The following is a 22,191-nucleotide window of genomic DNA, read 5'->3' on the forward strand; positions in this document are numbered from 1 at the left end:
TTGTTTTAGAGTTTACAAAGGGATCTATCTGTTTGTGGTAAAGTCGTCATAATGTTTATTTGAATCTATAGTTACGCAGAATGTGAATTAACAATGTACTTTTTACCCACTAAAATACCTAACTAGGTACGAACTAACTACATTTAATTTGTTTTTAAAAACAAAATCAAACAAAAATGTATTAAAATTGCTAGTTTACGCGGCTCTGACGATAACAGCTTTGCTCTTGAAATAACATAAAAGTCACTAATCGAACATTGAATGTCGAAAACGACAAACAAATCGAGTGTTTTTCGAATGTTGTTTAACAAATAACGTGTCGTTTAAATCGTGTTTTACATCGAAGTTTTTGGTTATTTTAAAATGGCTACCTACAACAACTGTGTGACCGATCGGTGAACGTCAATTTGTGTACAACCGCCGATATAGGTGCGGACCTTTCAAATGTGGGCGCTGCGGTGCAATGTGGCGGGCACATGGGCTGTCCGATGTTTAACATTACGCCGTAACGAGCCCTTCCCGCCACGATTTACTGCCCATCCTGAAGCATTATGGGCTTATGATCTTCGTCGCCATTAAATATGCGTTTGGTGTACCTGTAATAAGAAAAACGATTACTTGACGTGTTTTAATAGTGTCTAAAAAGACGCGTTGCTTACTGCGTTGTTTGTTATTTGAAGCCTAACTTGAATATTTGAGCTTTTGGAATAATGTTAAAATGTATGCATATTTTTCAGGCGAGTAGTAAACAAGTAACCAGAAGGCTGAGTAAACCTTTCCTCTACAGCAATTTAGATGCCTGCAAACCCCACATCATCTATGCTATGTCTAATACTGCTGCAGGATCCTGTCCTAAAGTATTGACCATAAGCTTTTATCGCGCCATTTATCGAGTGATAAGCCCATACATTTAACGTTTAAAATCGTCGATATGATTTTATCACGGCACGCATCCTAGCCCGGACGTGTGACTATATCGAGCGAGCGACTGCAACTAACCTACACTTGTACACGATACGGTTAAAATACAAGGTAAACACAGCGGTGTCAAGCTACTCTCGGCTCTCGACTCGTGTTTATTTATTTATCTATCTTTTTCAATAAATACAATTTTATTTATTTAATAATTTCCGAGAGGTTGCGGCGGACCGTCGGAAATTGTAGTTTTTTTACTGAAACTTGCTACCTTCGAATGAATTTGTTGTATAATATCGCTGGAACTTTCGCCCGAGCAACGATTTTTGCTAATTTTGGTGTTTCAGCACTATCAGCCAAATGAGCTTTGGCGGGCCCCATATCACAAATAACAAAGGAACGACAAAATCTTATGACAGTAAGCACAAAATAATATTTGAATATAAATAGTTCATACTTGATCTTTAATGAATTTGATTGAATTTGAACGTGTGACGCAAATTCTTATTAGTTAAGTTTCAATAAGTTCAGTGACTGAAAAAATTACTTATACATTATATGTAGAGTTATTTTTGATTGTATTAAATTTTAGTTTAATATAGTCCAGTCAATGAATGCCTTAACGACGGTGTAGAGAGAAATCCGTGGAACACAATTTCTGACCTCGGGACTTTATTTAGCCTAGTTAGGTGGTGAACATAGCAAAAGTCCCCACCCTTAGCCCTTGAGCCGGCGGGGAGAGGGGGGTTTAAAGGTACCACTTTTCGGTTTTTCGCTTAATCCTCGGAAACTATGCGTCTTAGTGACATGACTACTATGAACCAAAAAAAGCTTATTCAATTTGCTACAGGTGAGACCGTCAAGTTTTTCTATATCTTCTATAGTTTTTGCGGCATCTGCTCTAGAAGGTCTGTAAAATCGGAAATTTTATTGTTGTCTTACATGTTCCTTTCAGGAGAAAATCTACTAAATCAACATTGAGCAAACACTATAGATATGCGGGAGCATGTTAAGCCTAGTTCCAGGGAGGGGACTGCATCGTGCGTATATTTAGACGAACCAATTAGAGCCACTTTTGACTCCTCATCATTCAAAAACTGCTGTGCATTAACACTTCAAATTTGGCTCATGTATTGAGACTTGTAAGATATACATCAGCTTCAAATTTCATAAATATACCTCAAACGGTTATTTAGGTATTGACGTTCAAAAATCCATATTTAGAGCACTAAAATCTATCTATCACATGTGAAATGTTAAAATTTACTGGTTTTTTATTTGTTCCTATGTATTTACATAACTACCTTTCTGGATGCCAAATTTGAACCTTCGAGGTCATCTGGAAGTGGTTAGAACTTGGTCTATAGGTCAGACATGTAGATTTTTGGACGTCAATATCTAAAGAACCGTTTGAGGCATAGTTATGAAATTTGAAACTGATGTATATCTTGCAAGTCTCAACACATGTGCCAAATTTGAAGTGTTAATGCACAGCAGTTTTTGAGTGATGAGGAGTCAAAAGTGGCTCAAAGTGGTTCGTCTAAATATACGCACGGTGCAGTCCCCTCCCTGGAACTAGGCTTAACATGCTCCCGCATGTCTAGAATGATTGCTCAATGTTGATTTAGTCGATTTTCTCCTAACGGAAACATGTAAGACAAAAATTAAATTTCCAATATTACAGACCTTCTAGAGCAGATGCCGCGAAAACTATACAATTTATAGAAAAACTTGTCTATCTCACCTGTAGCAAATTGAATTTGCTTTTTTTGGTTCAAAGTAGTCATGTCACTAGGACGCATAGTTTCAGAGGATTAAGCGAAAAACCGAAAAGTGGCACCTTTAAACCCCCCTCTCCCCGCCGGCTCAAGGGCTAAGGGCGGGGACTTTTGCTAAGTTCACCTCCTAACTAGTCTAAATAAAGTCCTGAAGTCAGAAATTGTGTTCTACAGTTTTCCATCTATAATGCTTTATTGACTGGACTAATACTCGTACCTTAAGGTACCGTAGTGAGATAGTTTACGAGTATAAATGTGTGTAGCCAACATAATCACCGCGCTGACAGCTCGAGAGATAGCTACGTGGGCTATATGAATAATGTTACTGGCGACATACAGGGTGTAGCCAGACAATGAGTGTGCAGCCAACACTTTAACAGCGAGTCAGCGAGAGCAACTTTTGGCAGAAAACACTGATTTTGACAACACGTTTTAACCACTTCAACACCACAACCACATTTTAAGTTTACCAATATGTCTGCTGTAATCAGTGAAATCATACACTAAAAACTATTAAGCATTGAAATGAAACCAGTACGTTGAACTACGTTACATTGATAAAAAATAAAAAGAAAAACATATTAAAAAGCATCGGACTTTCAAATCATTTCTCTGAAAAGGCTAAAATATCGAGTAATCTGAATAACTCAGTTTTTGCCAAGTCCGTTACACCCTATATTATAAATTTTCATTGCTGAGATGAGCTTTAATAAAATTTGTCAGTGCAGAAGTGGCGGGTTTAAGCCGGCGGTTATACTTAGGCTTTTGTTTGCTTTAGGCAAGCGCGTGTGACGCGAGTGCTGGCTGGCTGGGCGAAGTCATAGTGTAGAGCGGGTAAATAAATAAAAATAAGTTAACTTTTACGTCTGAAACACCCGCTTCCTGCTAACAAGCTTCTGAGCAGGTACTTTCACAGATTTTTATCAGAATAAACTGTTTACAAGGCAGCAATATCTGAGTCTTACAGAAGACTTTTATTATTAATAAATTAACACCAAATCAACAAAAGTCTACTCTATAATCTTAGAGATGGGCCCAGTCACTGGAAGAAAAACCATTTATAAATTCAAACCTGCGACTTGGCCCGTGGACCAAGCTAAAAGTGGGCCAAGTCACTGGAAGACTCTGTGGTGACCAATGGACATAAAATCAGAGATGACGACACTTGGAAGAGGAGATTCATGCTAGTTGTTTCCACAATATTTTTAAGCCGTAAGTACGAGTAAGTAGGTATGCCTTTTATGATAGGAAGTCAAAATTACAGAAGTCAAGGGCTTGGAAACCTGAAGTTATCATTGGAAGCTTTATCCGTACGTTTAATTTTAATACGGTCCTAAAAATCTATCGAAACAATGCTTTTGTCATAATTACAAATGTAATTAACTGTCAATATAATTGATATTGCTGTGTATTGTTGTATGTCACATGTAGAGGTTCGCGCTGAGGCGTAGGAACAAACTAATGACGTCGGACTGCACCTGCAGTGGTGTACATAGCCGTTTGCTTTACTAAATGTGTCGTGAATTGTGATGCTTGGTTAATTATACGGCGTCGGCTTGGTTTATGTAAGCGAGTATGACGAGATGTGCTCGCCTCGAGCACTGTGTGGCGCAAGTCACAAACGCATATAAAGTCAGTTTTAGTAGTTATAGAGTGAACTCCCACACCCCCAACAGGCATCATTCTATTTTTGACTGCGATTAAAAAAAGGAATTAAATAATGTTGACTTAACTCTTTACTTATACCAACTTGATTCAGACGTAGGACGGCATAAATCAACCTTGAGCCGCGCGAGCGCCGGCGCCGCTGGTAGCCTGCGCCCGCGCAGATTGGGCGCGCTAAGCTAAACCAACAGTGTAACGGAATGCGTGTTAATACGATAATCCTGAAAATTGTGAACCATTTCGGTATTTAAATCGCTGAAACTGAAAATATTTGGAAGTAATCCCCCAAATATTAATGTCGTATTATATGGATGTTAGTTTTGATACTAGATACTTAACAAGATTAAAACTATGTTAATAGGTTTAAGTTACCATAAAAAATGCCAATTAAATTAAGCAGTTCCTAATAAACTTCAAATTTGTAAAAAATAGTCCTTATAGATGTGCAAGTGCATGATGCAACGCATCATAAGGGCATGGGCATAACTTTAAAAATGTACTGGATCACATTTTGAAAGTGAAAGGGATTCCTGTCTATTCATGAAAAAAATCCAAACAATCCACTGAAATGACAAGTTATGGAGCATCCAAATACGTTGTCTTTTATACTTGGCCTCTAAAAATTGTGTCGGTGGTACACAAAATGACACGACCACTAATCCATTCCCGATGAGCTGATTGAAAACGTGACTCTACACCTATCAATCAATTAGATAATTACGGGCCTATTAGTCTTCTCCACGTCCGGACAGATGAGTATTCCTCCTGAATAGGGGGTCGTGCTCAATTTTTGTCCCGAACGATTATCCCGGACAATCCGGTGCGCAAACAGACTTTTATCCTCGTCATCGCACCACGTAGGTGTAAGAGGGCCACACCGATTTCTAAAGGCAGCGAACAATGCGCGTCACTTGTCGCCTACCAAATCTGGTCAGTTTTGACATGTTGTCATGTTTTTATTAACGCCCGCTGTCAATAGTCTATGACGATTTTACGGCTGAGGGACGACCAATTTGCGACAATGGAACACACTTCTAAATTCCTATTGTGACGAGTACGAATTTACAGCTCGATGTTATTGCGCCGCGCGACAATGTGGATTAAGAATTATTTGCTGAATGACTTCGATGGGAACGGGCAGGACCGACTTCCTCTGATTGTATAACAAGGTTAGCTGAATGACTTGAGGAAGATACAGGTGGTGAAAAAACATGACTGACTACGTAGAGTTGTTTTAATTAATTACTTAAGAGAGCGTGTCTCATTCGGTATGCTTCGCAAAAAAAAGCACTTTGGTTTTAGTTTTCCTGAAAATTTAAAAAAGAAAATACAGAATAGTATTATTTTTAGCTCAGTTTTCAAGTGTTTAGCTATGTTACTATAGTAATGTAATAACTGAAAGGAATACGCAAAGAAACACTTTTTCAACTTATGTTTCTGTAGGTATTGTAATCAATCCGTGAAGTGCATAAAACGGGAAACAATAGGTAAGGTTGCTTATTAAGTTTCACTATCACTATTCTTCACCTACCTTTACGAAATAGTACGTAAGAAAAACAGAAAGAGAAGATTACCTATTTACACTAAATCACACGTCAATGGACAATGCTTATCAATTTGTGTCGATTCCAATCCCTCAATTTAAGAATTTAATTTGGTATGTTTACACAGCCGATGCACGGCCGATGAATAAACGTTTGTGACAGTTTCTGATACAAAACGGCCAATAAAAGTTCCTATTGTGTGTCTTATGAAAACAACGAAAAAACTTTCAAGTACGCACGCAGTGATGTAGCACCGCTGGCTGTTAAGCCAAGGTGTTAAGGTTCACTTTTCTGTTAGTTACAATACTGCACGAATCATCATCCCTTTGTGGGAATTGATTTTGTATGAGGGCGGTGTGATACGGCAACGTTTGTGTTGTCAGACCTCCCTGGGAGTATGAATGGCGCTTTTTCGCCATGTTTTGCTTAATGGAAGATTGTTAGGTAGTAGTGGCAGCTCGCCAGTCGTTGATGAGTCAATCTTATTAGGTCTGTTCCCGAATACATGGTTGTAATTCAAAAGTATTGAACAGTGATTAGTTACCAAAGAAACATTTTCAACTACTGTTTTCAAATGCCATTGTCTGTTAATACTCATACAACTGTTTACGAATAACTGTAATTAACCTTTAGCCGTAGATTGGCAATAAACATAAGTTTTGTTTAATGAATAGTAGCTTAAAAGTATTTTAACGGTTTCTGTAGGTAAAATCTCTGGAAAATTTCCCCAATTAATTGTTCTGAAATATTATTATCTTTAGTCAGATAAATTCAATAACAGTAACTTTAGAATAAAAAGTTAAAGACTCTACGCTACTGACTCTATATTGACGATAATCGTCATTATCTTCGATAGTTCTTCCATCCTTTGCTCTTGTTGTTTATTTTCATAACTTCAAATATTGCAAGTGAAATGGACATTGGACAACCTTTTGACAAAAAATACTCACTTTCAAGAAACATTATAACTTGTATAATGTAAATATCTACATATAAGAGCTAGCAGTAAGGAAACAAAGTTTCTTCTTTTCCCAAAATTAATTCAGTGCTGAATATTAATGTTTCAGCTGAATAGAAGACATAAACTTGCGACTTTTCATAAACCACTAGTTAATATTGTAGGTACACGCTTACCTGCTGAAATTAATATTTTTATCATACGATTATTACCATCCTACGTAATTTTGTAAAATATCCTAGAGTTAAATCTTCTTATGAAAATATTAACTAATTAAAAAAAAATGTGTTAGTGATATTTTCTTGCATTATTCACATATTCGTTCGCACCTTATTATCGGTGTCATCTACCTAAAATTATTGAGCCCAAGGTAGATGCAACTTTTTTGTTTCTTTTCAAAAATATAGGTAGGAAGTCGACTTCTACTTACACCATAAAATTATCCTAAAAGTCGGACGACAAAGTCGCATCTCTGTAGAGTGGAGAGGTTGGTATCGTTTCAGGTCGCCGCGCAGGCCGGGGCGCATGCGCCGTCAGCTCCGCATTATCGAACGGAGCCGGAGGTTCCCCATCTCCCTGTATCTTGAGCATCATATACTTCACACCCTGTGTATGCTACCTACTGCCTACCTATGTACAGCGCGGCACATAGCTAAACAATGTGCCACCTTATTCAGCTGTAATAGACGCGAGAAACAAATTGTATAAGTAGGTTCCAACTAAAAATGGATGACGTTTCATACATTTTCGTAAGTGACGAACTTTTGAACTAGAGTGGAAAACATAGGTAGGTATGCAACTTTATCTGACAAAAAAGCAAATCACAACTTTCGTAGACTTCTTTTCTTTGTACCTACCAAAATACTACTTTATTATTTTTTTCTTGATTTTCTGTGACGTACCTACCTACTTGGTACTACCTAACTTACATAAGTAATTTAGGTGAAAGGTTGTGACACTGTCTACCGTTTTCTTGAGGCCACTTCGGCTAAAAGACTATACGAGTAGTCCAATTTGATACCCCATCGAAATTAATATGAGTTGCTTAATTGAAACCTCCCAATCATCATTTAGATATCAAGTGGTTCTAAAGTTGGGATGCGTTATTCAGCATGATAATGTATGACGTTGCATATTACGGCTGTCCTACGCACCCACCCGCGTTAAGGTAGTTTTGTAAAATAACACAGCCTACTGCCGAACGTGCATTGTCATCAATGGAATTCGAGCGAACTCTCCATCCGTTATTGTGGCCTTACAATTAAAGAGTAAATGTAAAGTAAATACTCAACATTTATTGTCGGTTTGATCCATGACATTCGTTGAGTGCCTCGTTGTCTACTTGATTTGGAAAATTAATTTTGAACCTTCATCGCTTCATGTCAAGGTCGGGTTTCAGACAGCAAAGAGTGCCTTTGTCATTTGAAAACTGCCCACGCCTTTGAATTTTAGTTACCTGCTGATTATTCTTTGAGGATACATCAGAATGTGGCATACGTATACCTATATAGGTACATAATATTTACTAAAGTGGCTAAGAGTATTGTATATGAACTCGAATAACTGTCAAGAAAATGAGCTAAGCAGACGTTGTATTTTTATGTCCTGCAAAAATCATAGCGTCATAAATTAGTGCTGTGAAAAGTTTGTGAAAAGCCCCGAATAAATCTCACTAAAGTGAGAAGCCAAACATTGCGGTGTGGCAACGCACCGCACCGCAAACATTTTGCCGCGTCACTGTACACATGTGGTAAGTATGCGGCACCGCAATACGGCACCGTCTCGCTCAATCGAAGTGCGGTGTGCCTGCGGTGCGGCGCCGGAACGCACCGTCTGGCATATCATTGATTTTTATATACAGGACGCCGCAGCGACATCGCTCGCCCCGACCGCACCGCATCGTGTGGCTTCTCCCTTAGGATATGTTAGGAATATAGGTTAAATACAGTTTTTTAGTTTTTAGTCCTAATTATTTTCATCTACTTTTTAAGGACGATGTGACATAATTGATTAAACTCGTTATTCACCGAGCACAAAATAGATCGATTTCTGTATTTATTCTCCCTGTACTTTGCATTTTTAGAGCATAAATTCAACCTATTCAAGCCATAATTAAAGTCGAAGTTAACTTTAAAGATTGGCTTTAGGACTTATGTTTGGACTTGGTCCTGAAATGTTACTGACCATTTTCCACACGACACGATATTTCAGTGTTGAAATGTTCAATACAGTAAGTACTCGTATTAATAGCAATAAATACAATTGAATTGATTTTTGATGGCGTTCGTGTCTTAGGTACTTCCTTCTGAACGATCATTGTATTGTAATATATCATCCGATCAAACCAAAGATTGGATGTAATGTCACGCAATTAGGTGTACCTATGTAATGTCACGCTTTGTAGCCTAAAAGATTTGGCAGACTAACATTAACACACCTATGAAAGGATTAATTATACTCGATAACTATGAGGGGTAGACTAGTTATAACTATATTTTACTATGGAATTTTTTTTTACAGAGATTTCAGATGACTGCTTAAGCTCGATGTATTTTTCCACTCATTACAAAAATCTATATTCATCGCGCACTAAAGAAATTCCACTAGTATCCAACACATTTGCATTCACTGTTAAAGTTTCCCCAACTTGCCCCTTTCACCACAGTTTACAAACACAACAAGGCCCTAACATAATCCTGGCTACAGGCTAATTTGAATAATAGCTTATAAATAAGTATCGAATTGTGTGTTTGTGTGCATCGAATATATTTTTCTTACCGTGAACTTATTATACATCACGTAAACAAATTGCGCAACACTTATGTAATCAATTCAACTACTAAGGTACCTACTTATACTACAGCCTATACTCGTAGTGCATATGCCTATACTAGCGCCTACTCCTATGTATAGGAAATGTAGAGTGCACAGTAACAGTAATAGTGATTATTTTATGGGCAGAAAAATATTGGTAGAAGGAACATAGATTGTACATCTACATATATACCTGAAGATCTCGAACAGAAGCTATCCTACGTACAATTAAAATTAATACCAAGAGGGTTGATAATATCGGCTAACTTAATACTTAAATTCAGTAAAGTACGATATCAAATGAAGGCAAAGTTTGCCTCTGATGACCCCAGGGCTTAGTCTCCGATTTTCCCTGAATATTAAATATCGTTCCAGAGATCGTCCAACTTCAGTATTGGAAGCTGTGGAAGGATTATACTCTACTCATTTCAAGCAGATTATTTAACTCCATCCATAAACAGCTCGAAATTAATAACACTGAAAATCTATCGAATTTCCATCTTAAGCTTGAATGGTTTCATTTGTTCTGTTTAGTCCAGGGGTATTTGCTTACTTTTTGGACTTTTAAATACTGAAGTTTCTATTTGAATTTTAATTTGAAACAAAACTATGTAGTTCGCTATCTACATTTTATAAAGTAGGTACTTACCATTTATATTGAAGATTCTTTAAAATGGAATTGTTTTAGAAGACATTCTCCAAAAAATGTATTACTGAAATCACTAACTATTGAAGGGCCTAGGCCATCTGCTAACCTACATTAAATGTATCCGGACTGCAACTCTTTCGTTGGGTTTATCGTCCATCACAGATGTACGGTGGCCTAAGCACATGTCCTATTGTTTAACGACGCATTCAAATTCGTAGTAAGAGAAAAAACCTTGCCGCCCTGCGTGCGCCCATATGGCTTACAATAACAAATTCTTAACCAAAAGTAAACCGATGAATCCTCGCGTTCCGCATTTAGTGAGCTGCCTGCGCGCAGGCCAAAATGGCATAAAGCTGTTGAGTGCTTTTGTTTCCTCCAGCTCCGGAGTGCTTGGACGATGCTGAACAAACAAATAAATTAGGGGTGTGTGCGTTTACGTTGCGGCAATAGATGCAGTCATCGGTATTGAGCTTCAAACTGTCCTACTAAAATTGAAAGTCAGACGCCATACCTACTTACATTTTTTTCTGAAATAATTTGATAATAGCCAAGTTATGTTTTTTTTTTTATATTTATCACCAAATCAACTTATCTGTTAAAATCGGAATCGAAACCGTTCATGTATTTATTAGTTTCGTCCTCCTTTTTGTCACCATTCCGAATTGAATTTTTGAATATATTGGTGTCCTGCTGTAGCTGCCATCTGACATTTTTGTTTTGTTCCTGTTGTTGCTTTATCCTCTCCTTTGCAGCTTTAATTGCATCTTCCCTTTTAAATTTCTCCTCAGCCTCCATCTCTACCATTTCTACCAGGTGATCAATAGCCCATCGTAAGTCTTGCACTTCTAGCATATGGACGATGTGCTAGAATAAATGAGATTGGTAATCGACTAGCAACACTTATCGCTAAATAAAACCTTGGCATAACAAAACTTTACTTCGCTTTCATAAAGTCACAAAAATTATGCACATAAGACTAGGCGCAGACCACCGATTTTTAGTTGGCCGATAGTTGGGCCCGATTTTAATTTGTATGAAGAATCGGCCAAATTGAATCCGCGTAATGTGCGCACTACCATACATGCCCGTACTGATCAACTGCCCGACTAAACTATCGGCCGACGAAAAATCGATGGTCTGCGCCTAGGCTAAAGGTGAGCACCCATTTAAATTCTTCTTAAAGATTTTGTTGTTATTATGTTATAGGATGTCTACTTACATTTCCTTCGGTAAATTCGTCGAACATGTTTAACGATCTCATGTATAAAAAGATCATCCTTGCATATTTCTTGCGTATTGTGCACGTTAGCTTGCCCACGTGGAACTCTGGAGAGCTGCAATGTAGGTAGAGACCCATACAGTTTGGTAGCAATAACCCCCTTAACACCTTTGCTGCGGCAGTAACTTTCTAATACTTTCCATTCCTTCGGTACAAGGTCAGTAAACCTGGTATTAAAACTTACATTGTGGCGGCACAAGGCTTAAAGACCTTGTAATATTTAAGATATATTAATTTTATTTTTGGCTTCATGTTAATAGATATTGTGTTTTTTTTCTTCGAATATTAATAATAATGCATTTATTGACATACACCTGAAGGCGTTCGTGAATAACTTGTTTAGTATAAAAATTATAGCTATATTCAAAATACAAGGCTTATGCACCCTGTACCGCACTGAAGTAGGGAAGTCTGGTGGGTATTCTAGGGATGTGAAATACAAATATCGATAGTTTAAATTAAGTTTTAGTAAAAATTTAAAAAAGTAACAAACAAAGATGTTTTAATAATTTAGTCTAAATATTTTACAAATAAGACATACGTGCATAAATACTTAAATAAGTTATATTTAAAGAAAACATATTAGTTACAACTTCAAATGTTTGTCACGAAAAACATTATTTAAATTAGCAATAAATCGTGTAGCAAATTAAATTATAATCAATTTGCAGTTTTGATTTTGTTTGTTTCTCTTGACGCCATGTCGACATGTGCGTTTCTTACGAATGCGAGGCAACACTGGCTGCACGAAGCTAGCGTGGGGTGCGGTACCAGGTGCGCAGGGTACAAGGTGCTTCGACCTGGTTTCGCATTGTGAAGACATTTTATTACTTCCGTGCGGTACCAGGTCTAAAAACCTGGTATTAAGATAGGTACATCATTGGATTCTATTATAAGAATACATCATAGATATATATTCATCACTTTCCTACACCGGACCCAATTGAAGTTATGCCTTTCGCACGACAAGGAAGACTATAATTTTCTTAGCCGCACGGTAAGCGAGACGTACACAAGGTCTATAGACCTGGTTTCGCACTCAACGTGTTAATAATAAAAGTTACACCAGTTACAGTTGAACTCTGGCTTAATTGTTAGTATGGAAATGTTATTTTAATCCAAATGTCATCCTAGGTGTAACTTTTTATTAATAAGAGGGTAAAAGTTTAACGAATATCAACTTCAATCGATTCACAGTGTTGCGAATCTGTTGGTTCAGTAGATCATGTACTTATCTACATTAATACAAAAGGAGTTTTATTTTTTCCGCCGATATCATAGACAATCCCTCCTCCCTCAGTACATATCACCAACAAAAAAATTAGTCATTGATGCCTCCAACTGCATTTGTGAACACTAAGGTTGAGTTGCACCACCTAACTTTGACCGTAACTATAAAGATAACCGGTGTTTTTGTATGGAGTTTGACAGATTTTTGACGTTTGTCAAAGTTAAAATAAGATGGTGCAACTCAGCCTTAGTTGACTTATTTTTATTTATCTTTTAGTTCATTTTTACGCAGTTGGTTTTTCTGTTTTTTTTTTCAATAATATTTTTTAGATAAATAGATAAATTTTAATTTGCAAAACACATTGACAAACAATAAGCAAAAAGTAAGAGCTTAGTTTTTGTTTTGTTTTAGGTACTCACACAAATAATTTCGCTTATTGTTAAAAACTTAAATATTTTCTTTTTTTTTTTCTTAAAACCCTGTAACTTTGTCAAAGCTGTTTACGTGACATTGGCGAAATCATGGTTCTCAAAACCAAGCCGTCGCCAAAATAAAAGAAGAAGAAGAAGAACAAGCACAGGAGTAGCAGAAAAAAAGTTACTGTACAGTACAAGCAATAAAAAAGAAAATCCTGGCTCAGTGTAGACACTGCTCTAGAAAGGAGCAGGACACTGATATTTAGCTCTTGCTTGGAAAAAGAAAGAAAGAAGACGCACGAGAAATTATTAGGTAAGTACTAACGTTGTATGCTCATAACTTATATCCATTGATGCTCCTACTTTGGCTCGAGCATCGTCCGCTATTTCGCAATTCATCTGGGTGATTTTGTATCTCATCCTAGTAGAGGTTTTATTGGTATAATAACCAACAGTATTGTTCAAACCGTCTGAAAAAATGATTTACTTATCTGGTGAAACTGAAAACTTATAGATAAAGTGGGTTAATTTTATTACTTATTAAAGTGGGTTAATGAGATCATCGATTACGCTTGGCGCTAATACCTACATACATCAAAACGTAATTACAAATACTTACTTATGCTGACAAAAAGTAAACCTACTTTTTAGGGTTCCGTAGCCAAATGGCAAAAAACGGAACCCTTATAGATTCGTCATGTCTGTCTGTCTGTCCGTCCGTCCGTCCGTCCGTCTATCCGTCCGTATGTCACAGCCATTTTTTCCGAAACTATAAGAGCTATACTGTTGAAACTTGGTAAGTAGATGTATTCTGTGAACCGCATTAAGATTTTGATGCAAAAAAAAAAAAAAATATTGGGGGCTCCCCATACTTAGAAAGAAAACTCAAAATTTGTTTTTCGTCAAACATACGTGTGGGGTATCTATGGATAGGTCTTCAATTAACTTTTAAAAAAAATAAAACCGACTTCAAATGCGTGAACACAAAAAAAAACTAAAAATTAAAAATATTGCGTATAAAAAAGTTCATCCCCAATTTTCCACCCTTGGGGGTGAAATATTTTCTTCAAATTCGCATGAAACCACCCTTTTGATAATATACCTATTCAACAAAAAAATAATCAGTCAAATTGATTTATAATCGGCGGAGATATTGCGTATAAAAAAGTTCATCCCCAATTTTCCACCCTTGGGGGTTGTTTTTTCTATTATTAAATTTAAATGGGACCACCCTTGAGGTATTACCTATACGCCGAAAAAAGATTTGGTCAAATCGGTTCATAATTGGCGGAGTTATCGCGTAACAAACATAGAAAAAAAAAAAAAAAACATACGGGTCGAATTGAGAACCTCCTCCTTTTTTGAAGTCGGTTGAAAATGATATCGAGGTTTCTAAAATAATTTTTTTCTAAACCGAATAGTTTGCGTGACAGGCGCTTCCAAAGTGGAAAAAAGTGCCCCCCCCCCCCCTCTAACTTCTAAAATAAGAAAAAGAAAAATCTAAAAAAAACATATGATGTACATTACTATAAAAACTACCAACGAAAATTGTTTTGAACGAGATCTAGTAACTAGTTTTTTTTTAATACCTCGTAAATCGTAAACCGCTTAGGTATTAACGCGTAATCTTTCATACTAATAACAAATAAAAAATAATAATTTAAATTTCATAAATCAATGGTACGGAACCCTCGGTGCGCGAGTCCGACTCGCACTTGGCCGGTTTTTAAGAAAAAGCTGGTTTGATTTTCGGGAAACATTTGATTATTTCTGTTCTATTGAAAAAATAAAAACGTTTTTTCTGTGTAATTTATACTTAATTATACTGTATTTAATCTTTTATCCATCGAATGACGGAAATTACTTATATCCGATTTTCAAATCGTAAAAATATGTCTTGTCACAGAATTCGTTATTATGCCCGATGATATTCGAGATTTTTCAAATAAATAACAATCAGCACTCACATAAAGAAACTACGATAAATATTACAGGTCGTAACATCTGGATTGCTTTCTAATAATGTTATGATTGGTTATCAAGGTGTGAAATTAAAAAATACCACTTAATTATCACTTTGTCCAACATTAAATGTATAACCTACGAAAACCCAAACTACGTAATAGTATTATACTCGTAGTAAAGAGGCGTTTATCACCCTGTTAATTATTATGCCATGGATTCACATGGCAAATATTATTCACCTTCGTGTCATCTAGATACTTGAGTGAGAGCAAGTCTAATGGTAGTCAGGTAGCTTTTTTTTAAATATTACCGCTTATTAAATTTATCTTTATTCACGTGCTCATACAGGGTGGAAACGATAAGTGATCTCACTCGATTATTTCTAAACTATAGAAGATATCGAAAAACTGGTTACTGATCCTGAAAGTGCTTCATGAGCTCTTTCAAACGGTACCAATAACAGATTACAGAATAAACTAGAACTATCTGTAAATTCAATGTTTCCAGCTTCCATACTAAATGTAGGTATGCCAACCACACAATATTAGAAGTGTATTTTTTTTTAAATTAAATAATAAACTCAAAATCAACTCGTAAATTGCATTCATAATTAGAATTATTTATGGAAAACACTACTTTTAGGCTTTGCTTGCTATAATATTAACAAGAGATGAGTGCCATGACTATGATAGTACCTATTAAAATAATGTATGGAAGATGGAAATATTCAATTTTTAACTGTTACTTAATGTTGATACCGTTGGATAGAGCTCGTGAAGCACTTTTAGAATCAATAATCAGTTTTACGATATCTCGTGTTTTCGGATAGATCCAGTTTATTCTGTAACCTATTATTGGTACCGTTTGGTAAAGCTCATGAAGCACTTTCAGGATCAGTAATTGGTTTTTTGTATCTATCTTGTATAGTTTAGAAATAATCGAGTGAGATCACTTATCGTTTCCACCCTGTATAAACCCAGAATCAAATCTAACTTCAGCCAAGTACAATTCTGCGAATTTCCAAATTAGGTATAGCTACCTACCTTACTCCTAATTATAAATCATCTAGGGACATGCCTTTAACCGAACATTAAATCCTTTATTAACAAAGCATAATATTATAGGTGTGGTGTGGGTAAGAAAACCTTGTCCCCTAAATTGAATTGTGAGACCAATTATGGTTAGTAGCTAGGGGTTGATTCGCTTCAAGGTAAATTGGAGGGGACGCAGTAGGGCGGAGCCTCCGCCCCTCTTAAATCCTCTCCTGTCTCTCTCTGGCACCAAGATTATTGATTCGGGACTTCCGGCATGCCTTTCAATTTGCTGACAAAAGATACATGTCAATTGTGCATGAAATTGTATTTGAAAAGCATTTTTATTTTAGCTAATATCGCATGGGTATAGTGCTTTTTGTGGACAAGTAATTTTTTTAGAATAGAAAAACTATTGAAAATAAATTATTAGGAATTTACACAGAAACATGATTTATGCAAAAAATATAAGTAATACAATTCGAAGAGGTATCTACCGGAACCACCGGAACATAGAGTTCTTGAATCTGAAAAAAGTAAAGCTAAGAAGTTCAGAAATCGTTGAAGTCTTAAAAAGCGTTGAAAGTTGGTAGTTTAGAGCAGAAGTTAGCTAAAATTGAAATTATAGAGTCAAGTAGATATTCAGTGGCCATACGAGTAATTTTCACATGGCTCTATGGATCCCTGAACTTATAGTTGAACAGTGCATTATTTGCGTTTTGCAGGTGTAATATACTCGTAGTAAGTATATGACGTAGTATGGTTTGTAGAGCTACGAGTACAGGTAGCTTGGCTCTCCAGACTGAAATTCTAGGATGTACAGTGTCGCTAGTTTACCATTACTTACCCTTATGAAAATAGCTGCTGTTGGTACAACAATACCTTCATAGTTTGAGAAACATGCAAAATAACACTTCGTTATCTACCTATACGTACTCGCAGTACCTAACTTTTTTAACTGTAACGTGTAAGAAAAAATCAAATCAAATTAAAACATAATAATAAAACAAAAGAAAATTATTCAATTAATGAACCCATTCAAAGGTTGCCTATTCAAAACTTTGCAATAATAAATCCTTTGGCCGAAATAGTTAATTGACAAATTTAAATTTATGAATACGACAACGCGCATGCAAGTGCTGGGAGCGTGATAGCGAGCCCTATCTCGCTTTAGCCAGGGCCGCCACAATTTACATTTTAATTGAGCCCTCGGGGCCTGCACGGACGATTTCCAAATGTAATAATTGTGTTCGCCGGTGACGTGACGGGCATGCCATCGCCGCCATTGTAATGCCGCTAAAACCGTTTGAAGAGGAAAATTGAAAGTCCAACCGGAAAATTAAACAGGGGAAAATTTAGATAAAGACCCTTTATCACCGCGTGAATTTCCCATTAAAATTTAGAGTTTTAATGAGTTTGGTATTGGAAATCTTGTTTGATCGTGTTGGTTTGTATTTCTAGTAAATGTGTGGTTGATGACCATTCAGTATAAGAATACTCGTAGATAATGTTACCTGCTTTTTTATATTTTTTATTCTCAACGAATAAATTAGAGCAGGATTTTTATGGTCTTCCTCCATTTCCTGGGTCATAGCTCTATTAGAAAAAGCGGAACCCCACGAACTTTGAACGGATCATCACCAAAGAAAATGGCTGCTACGACAAAGCTTAGGACGATCAAGTCATTGCTGTTAGGATCTAAAAACAGGACCTTATTGCACAGAGAATAAGTCTTTGGATCGTGGAAACATTTTGGGAATCGGGAGATGATATTAACTTTGTCAATGGGTCAGAAAAAATGTTGCTGAAGAGACTAATTAATGATGTGTGACATCCAAAGCGCTACTAGCCGCCCCTCACCCGTCGTTACAATAAATTATGATCTTGCGTCGATAATTTGTCCTATTTTTGTCACCTATCACTTAGAAAATAAGGTTCAAAGTCATAATAGCATAAGAGTCAAGATTTTTATTGCTCTACGTGTCATTTTCCTGTTTTTTATGGTTGTTCAGGAGTTCCTGTTTTAATTTTATCGTAACATTGACGCAGACTGCTTGTCGCCAACAACAATGTAGGTATGAAAAAATTTCTTGAGTGGTTCTGCTTTAAATATTACTTTCAGACTTTAAATGAAATGTAAAAAAAATAGTCGTCGCGATTATTTATTAAGTAGGTATCTACTCAATAAATAGTTCATAAGTAGGTATTTTCTTAGCGAAATATGTGATCTTGTCATTTTATCAGGCGACGATGGTCTTGGTGTCGCACTTAAAAGGCTCAACTCATCTTCTTTACATTTATTTTCAATCACACACACGACGACACATCTTGGGATATTGCCGCGACGCCTTCTAAGTAGGTATGTTGTGTAAAGATTTGGTCTATTCAATAATTTAGTAAATTTTCCAGTAAGTGAAAGGAACAAGACCCTCGAAGATTATCAAATTAATAGTTTGTCACTGTATGATATTTTTAATAAATAAGTATCAATTAAGATCAAGAGAAAATCCAAATCATTACGAAGCTTCCACCTACCTACTCTTTTAGTGCTTGGCCACATACGAGTACCTACATAGGTAGATACTAAAACTTAAGAAATCCTATTCGAGTCTCAATTAAGTAGTGGCGCCCGCGTGTGTTTCTCAGGTTTTACAGCCTCACATCCGCGTGTGCAGCCTGGCCAAGCACTTAAGTAGTTTTATTTTGCATAGTTTGGACTGGCCAGTAAAATTTTACAAATGTGTCCTTTAAAAAAATACTATGACAAAAAATACAGACATATATAAAAATATATGTCTGGCTGCCTTTGCCTTAATTAAAAAAATATTTATTGCGTCGAGGTATTTTGGACGAAAAGTATCCTAACTTATAAATGCGAAAGTTTGGATGTCTGGATGGATGTTTCTTACTCTTTCACGCAAAAACTACTGAACGGATTTTGATGAAACTTTACAGTATTATTGTTTATAGTCTAGAATAACATACAGGGTGTCCCAAAAACAATGGATAACCCTGTAACCATCGATAGGCCTCGCCATGATCTCCCTAACTTCCATTTTTGACCCCAGTAAAAATATCACCGATTTCAAGATTTTTAAGTTTTTGTGCATTTTGAGAAAATTGCCACCTGCGATTACTTTTTCTCATGCCATTTCTACAAATGAGGATACTTTTCAATCTAGTTTTTTTCCTTATCACAAGGGATAGTTGGGCTGTCAAAAGAAAAGATCAAAGTTCAACAAACTAGTTTGAAAGTATGAAAATTTCAAGAAATTCCAGAAGAGAAGGAAAAATTAATTCATTGTCTTGCACTTTTGATCAGCCATCGTGTAAAAAAAATGTAGGAAGACCATCGTGCCCATTGCCTTGAAAACTTCCTTGGTTAATTGAGATTCTAAAAAGGTATCACAAACCTATGTATCCTGTATTATTTTTATCTTATGGCTACTTTAATAGCAACTAGTATGAACATTGCAAAAATGAGTTTTTCTCGTAATAGTTAAACTAGGACTGCATAGTGGCATTAAATACAAATAGATAATTTTTAGCGTAGGAATTTAAATAAAGCAACATTTTATCATCATCATCATCATCATTTCAGCCGTAGGACGTCCACTGCTGAACATAGGCCTGTACCCTAATGCTTTTCATAATGACCGCTTGGTAGCGGCCTGTATACAGTACCTTCCTGCTTATCTTTATGAGGTCGTCGGTCCACTTTGTAGGTGGACGTCCTACGATGCGCTCTCCGGTACGTAGCCTCCACTTGAACCCTGCTGCCTCAGTTCTGCGAACTACTGTGCCTTGCCCTTTGCCACTTCAGCTTGCTGATCCGTCGGGCTTCCATAGCACGCTGTGCAAAAAATCCACGTTTCCGAGCCGTGTATCATCTCGGGCATCTGTCTATAGGCACATTTATAAGGTGTAAAACAAAAAATAAGTAATCACAAAAACGCAGAACGGACGGCCAATTGTGCAACAGGGTTCAAGTGGAGGCTACGTATTGGAAAGCGCATCGTAGGACGTCCACCTACAAAGTGGACTGACGACCTCATAAAGGTAAGCAGGAAGGTGCTGGATGCAGGCCGCTACCAAGCGGTCATTATGAAAATCATTGGGGTACAGGCCTATGTTCAGCAGAGGACGTCCTATGGCTGAAATGATGATGTTGATGATGATAAAATGTTGCTTTATTTAAATTCCTACGCTAAAAATTATCTATTTGTATTTAATGCCACTATGCAGTCCTAGTTTAACTATTACGAGAAAAACTCTTTTTTGCAGTTTTCATACTAGTTGCTATTAAAGTAGCCATAAGATAAAAATAATACAGGATACATAGGTTTGTGATACCTTTTTAGAATCTCAATTAACCAAGGAAGTTTTCAAGGCAATGGGCACGATGGTCTTCCTACATTTTTTTTACACGATGGCTGATCAAAAGTGCAAGACAATGAATTAATTTTTCCTTCTCTTCTGGAATTTCTTAAAATTTTCATACTTTCAAACTAGTTTGTTGAACTTTGATCTTTTCTTTTGACAGCCCAACTATCCCTTGTGATAAGGAAAAAAACTAGATTGAAAAGTATCCTCATTTGTAGAAATGGCATGAGAAAAAGTAATCGCAGGTGGCAATTTTCTCAAAATGCACAAAAACTTAAAAATCTTGAAATCGGTGATATTTTTACTGGGGTCAAAAATGGACGTTAGGGAGATCATGGCGAGGCCTATCGATGGTTACAGGGTTATCTATTGTTTTTGGGATACCCTGTATATTATAGGTTAAAATTTATGACGTGATGAATGTGACAAACTAAATTTCACGCGGGTTAAGCCGCGGGCAAAAGCTAGTGTTGTGTAAAATGTAGTTTCCCAAAATACCGAATACTGCCTAGCCGAGTTCGATTCGATGATTTAGGTACCTCTTTCTCGAAATTGGACCTATCTAGCTGAATCGAAAGACATGTTATGTAATGTCTCCTACCTTGGACAAACGACAATCTCGAGAATCGAGCCACATACTGTCTCATCTGTGAATCGAGCTCCCAACCGAAACTGGGTAGGGCGCAACATGGTTAAGACTCGATTATGCCATGACATGACCACAATAATGTCGGCAAACCGAAGGTGAGTGATATACTCGCCGTTGATGTTTAAGCCGAATCCTTATGCCTAAAGACGAAAATCTTCAATCAGTAACGTGTGTCTTACTTACCAGTTACGGCTAGAAAACGTGGCCTCTCACTATAAGGCCTTTTAAATAGGCTCAAAGTTGCACAGCGTGCTATCGAGAGGAGAGGAGGTCGAACCAGAAATGAGGAGATACGAACTAAAGACGCTGATATAGCCTGACGGATTAGCAAGCTAAAGTGGCAAATGCACAGTAACAAGGTAACAAGGTTCTGGAGTGGAGGCAACGTACCGGAAACCGTATGTAGTATAGGATGTCCACCCACAATGTGAACTAACGACCTCATAAAGGTTGCAGGAAGGCGCTGGATGCAGGCCGCTTTCAAACGGCCATTAGGGAAATTATTGGGGGAGGCCTATGTTCAGCAGTGGACGTCCTATGGCTGAAATGAAGATGATGGTGACTTAATGCGTTTTGATGAGACCACAAATAAAATATATTGAACTTCAAATTATCGAATACTCTAGCCTACCACCTTGCACTTGTACGTCTGCAAGCAAGACAGAAAGCACTTGTCGTTAGTGCAGACTATGGTCTATGGTGCAGGCAGCTTTTAAAAATACAAACGTTGCTTGTGTTGATGGTCTCAACTTTATTCGCGCGACTTTTAATTAAATTTAGTATCATTTTAAATCAAAAACTGAAAACTTGGCTGTATAGCCAAGTGGCTTTGCCATTTCCTGTCCATCCAAAAAAAAATGACAAGCAGTTTGACATTGACAGTGAATGTCATCATCAAATGTCATGTTGAGCTT

General features: G+C 36.8%; 1 protein-coding gene across 1 annotated transcript; it reads right to left on the reverse strand.

Annotated features, from left to right (window-relative positions):
* Positions 1-10,875: 10,875 nt before the first annotated feature.
* Positions 10,876-13,724, reverse strand: LOC135087086 (uncharacterized). The gene is made up of 3 exons (XM_063981927.1): positions 13,575-13,724; positions 11,543-11,657; positions 10,876-11,187 (listed from the first exon to the last, which is right to left on the reverse strand). Exons 1-3 carry the CDS (start codon positions 13,667-13,669, stop codon positions 10,912-10,914), a joined length of 486 nt encoding a protein of 161 aa, XP_063837997.1. The 5' UTR covers positions 13,670-13,724; the 3' UTR covers positions 10,876-10,911.
* Between the last annotated feature and the right edge of the window lie 8,467 nt (positions 13,725-22,191).

This window comes from Ostrinia nubilalis, chromosome Z (assembly GCF_963855985.1).
Source record: "Ostrinia nubilalis chromosome Z, ilOstNubi1.1, whole genome shotgun sequence".
NCBI classification, from domain to species: domain Eukaryota; kingdom Metazoa; phylum Arthropoda; class Insecta; order Lepidoptera; family Crambidae; genus Ostrinia; species Ostrinia nubilalis.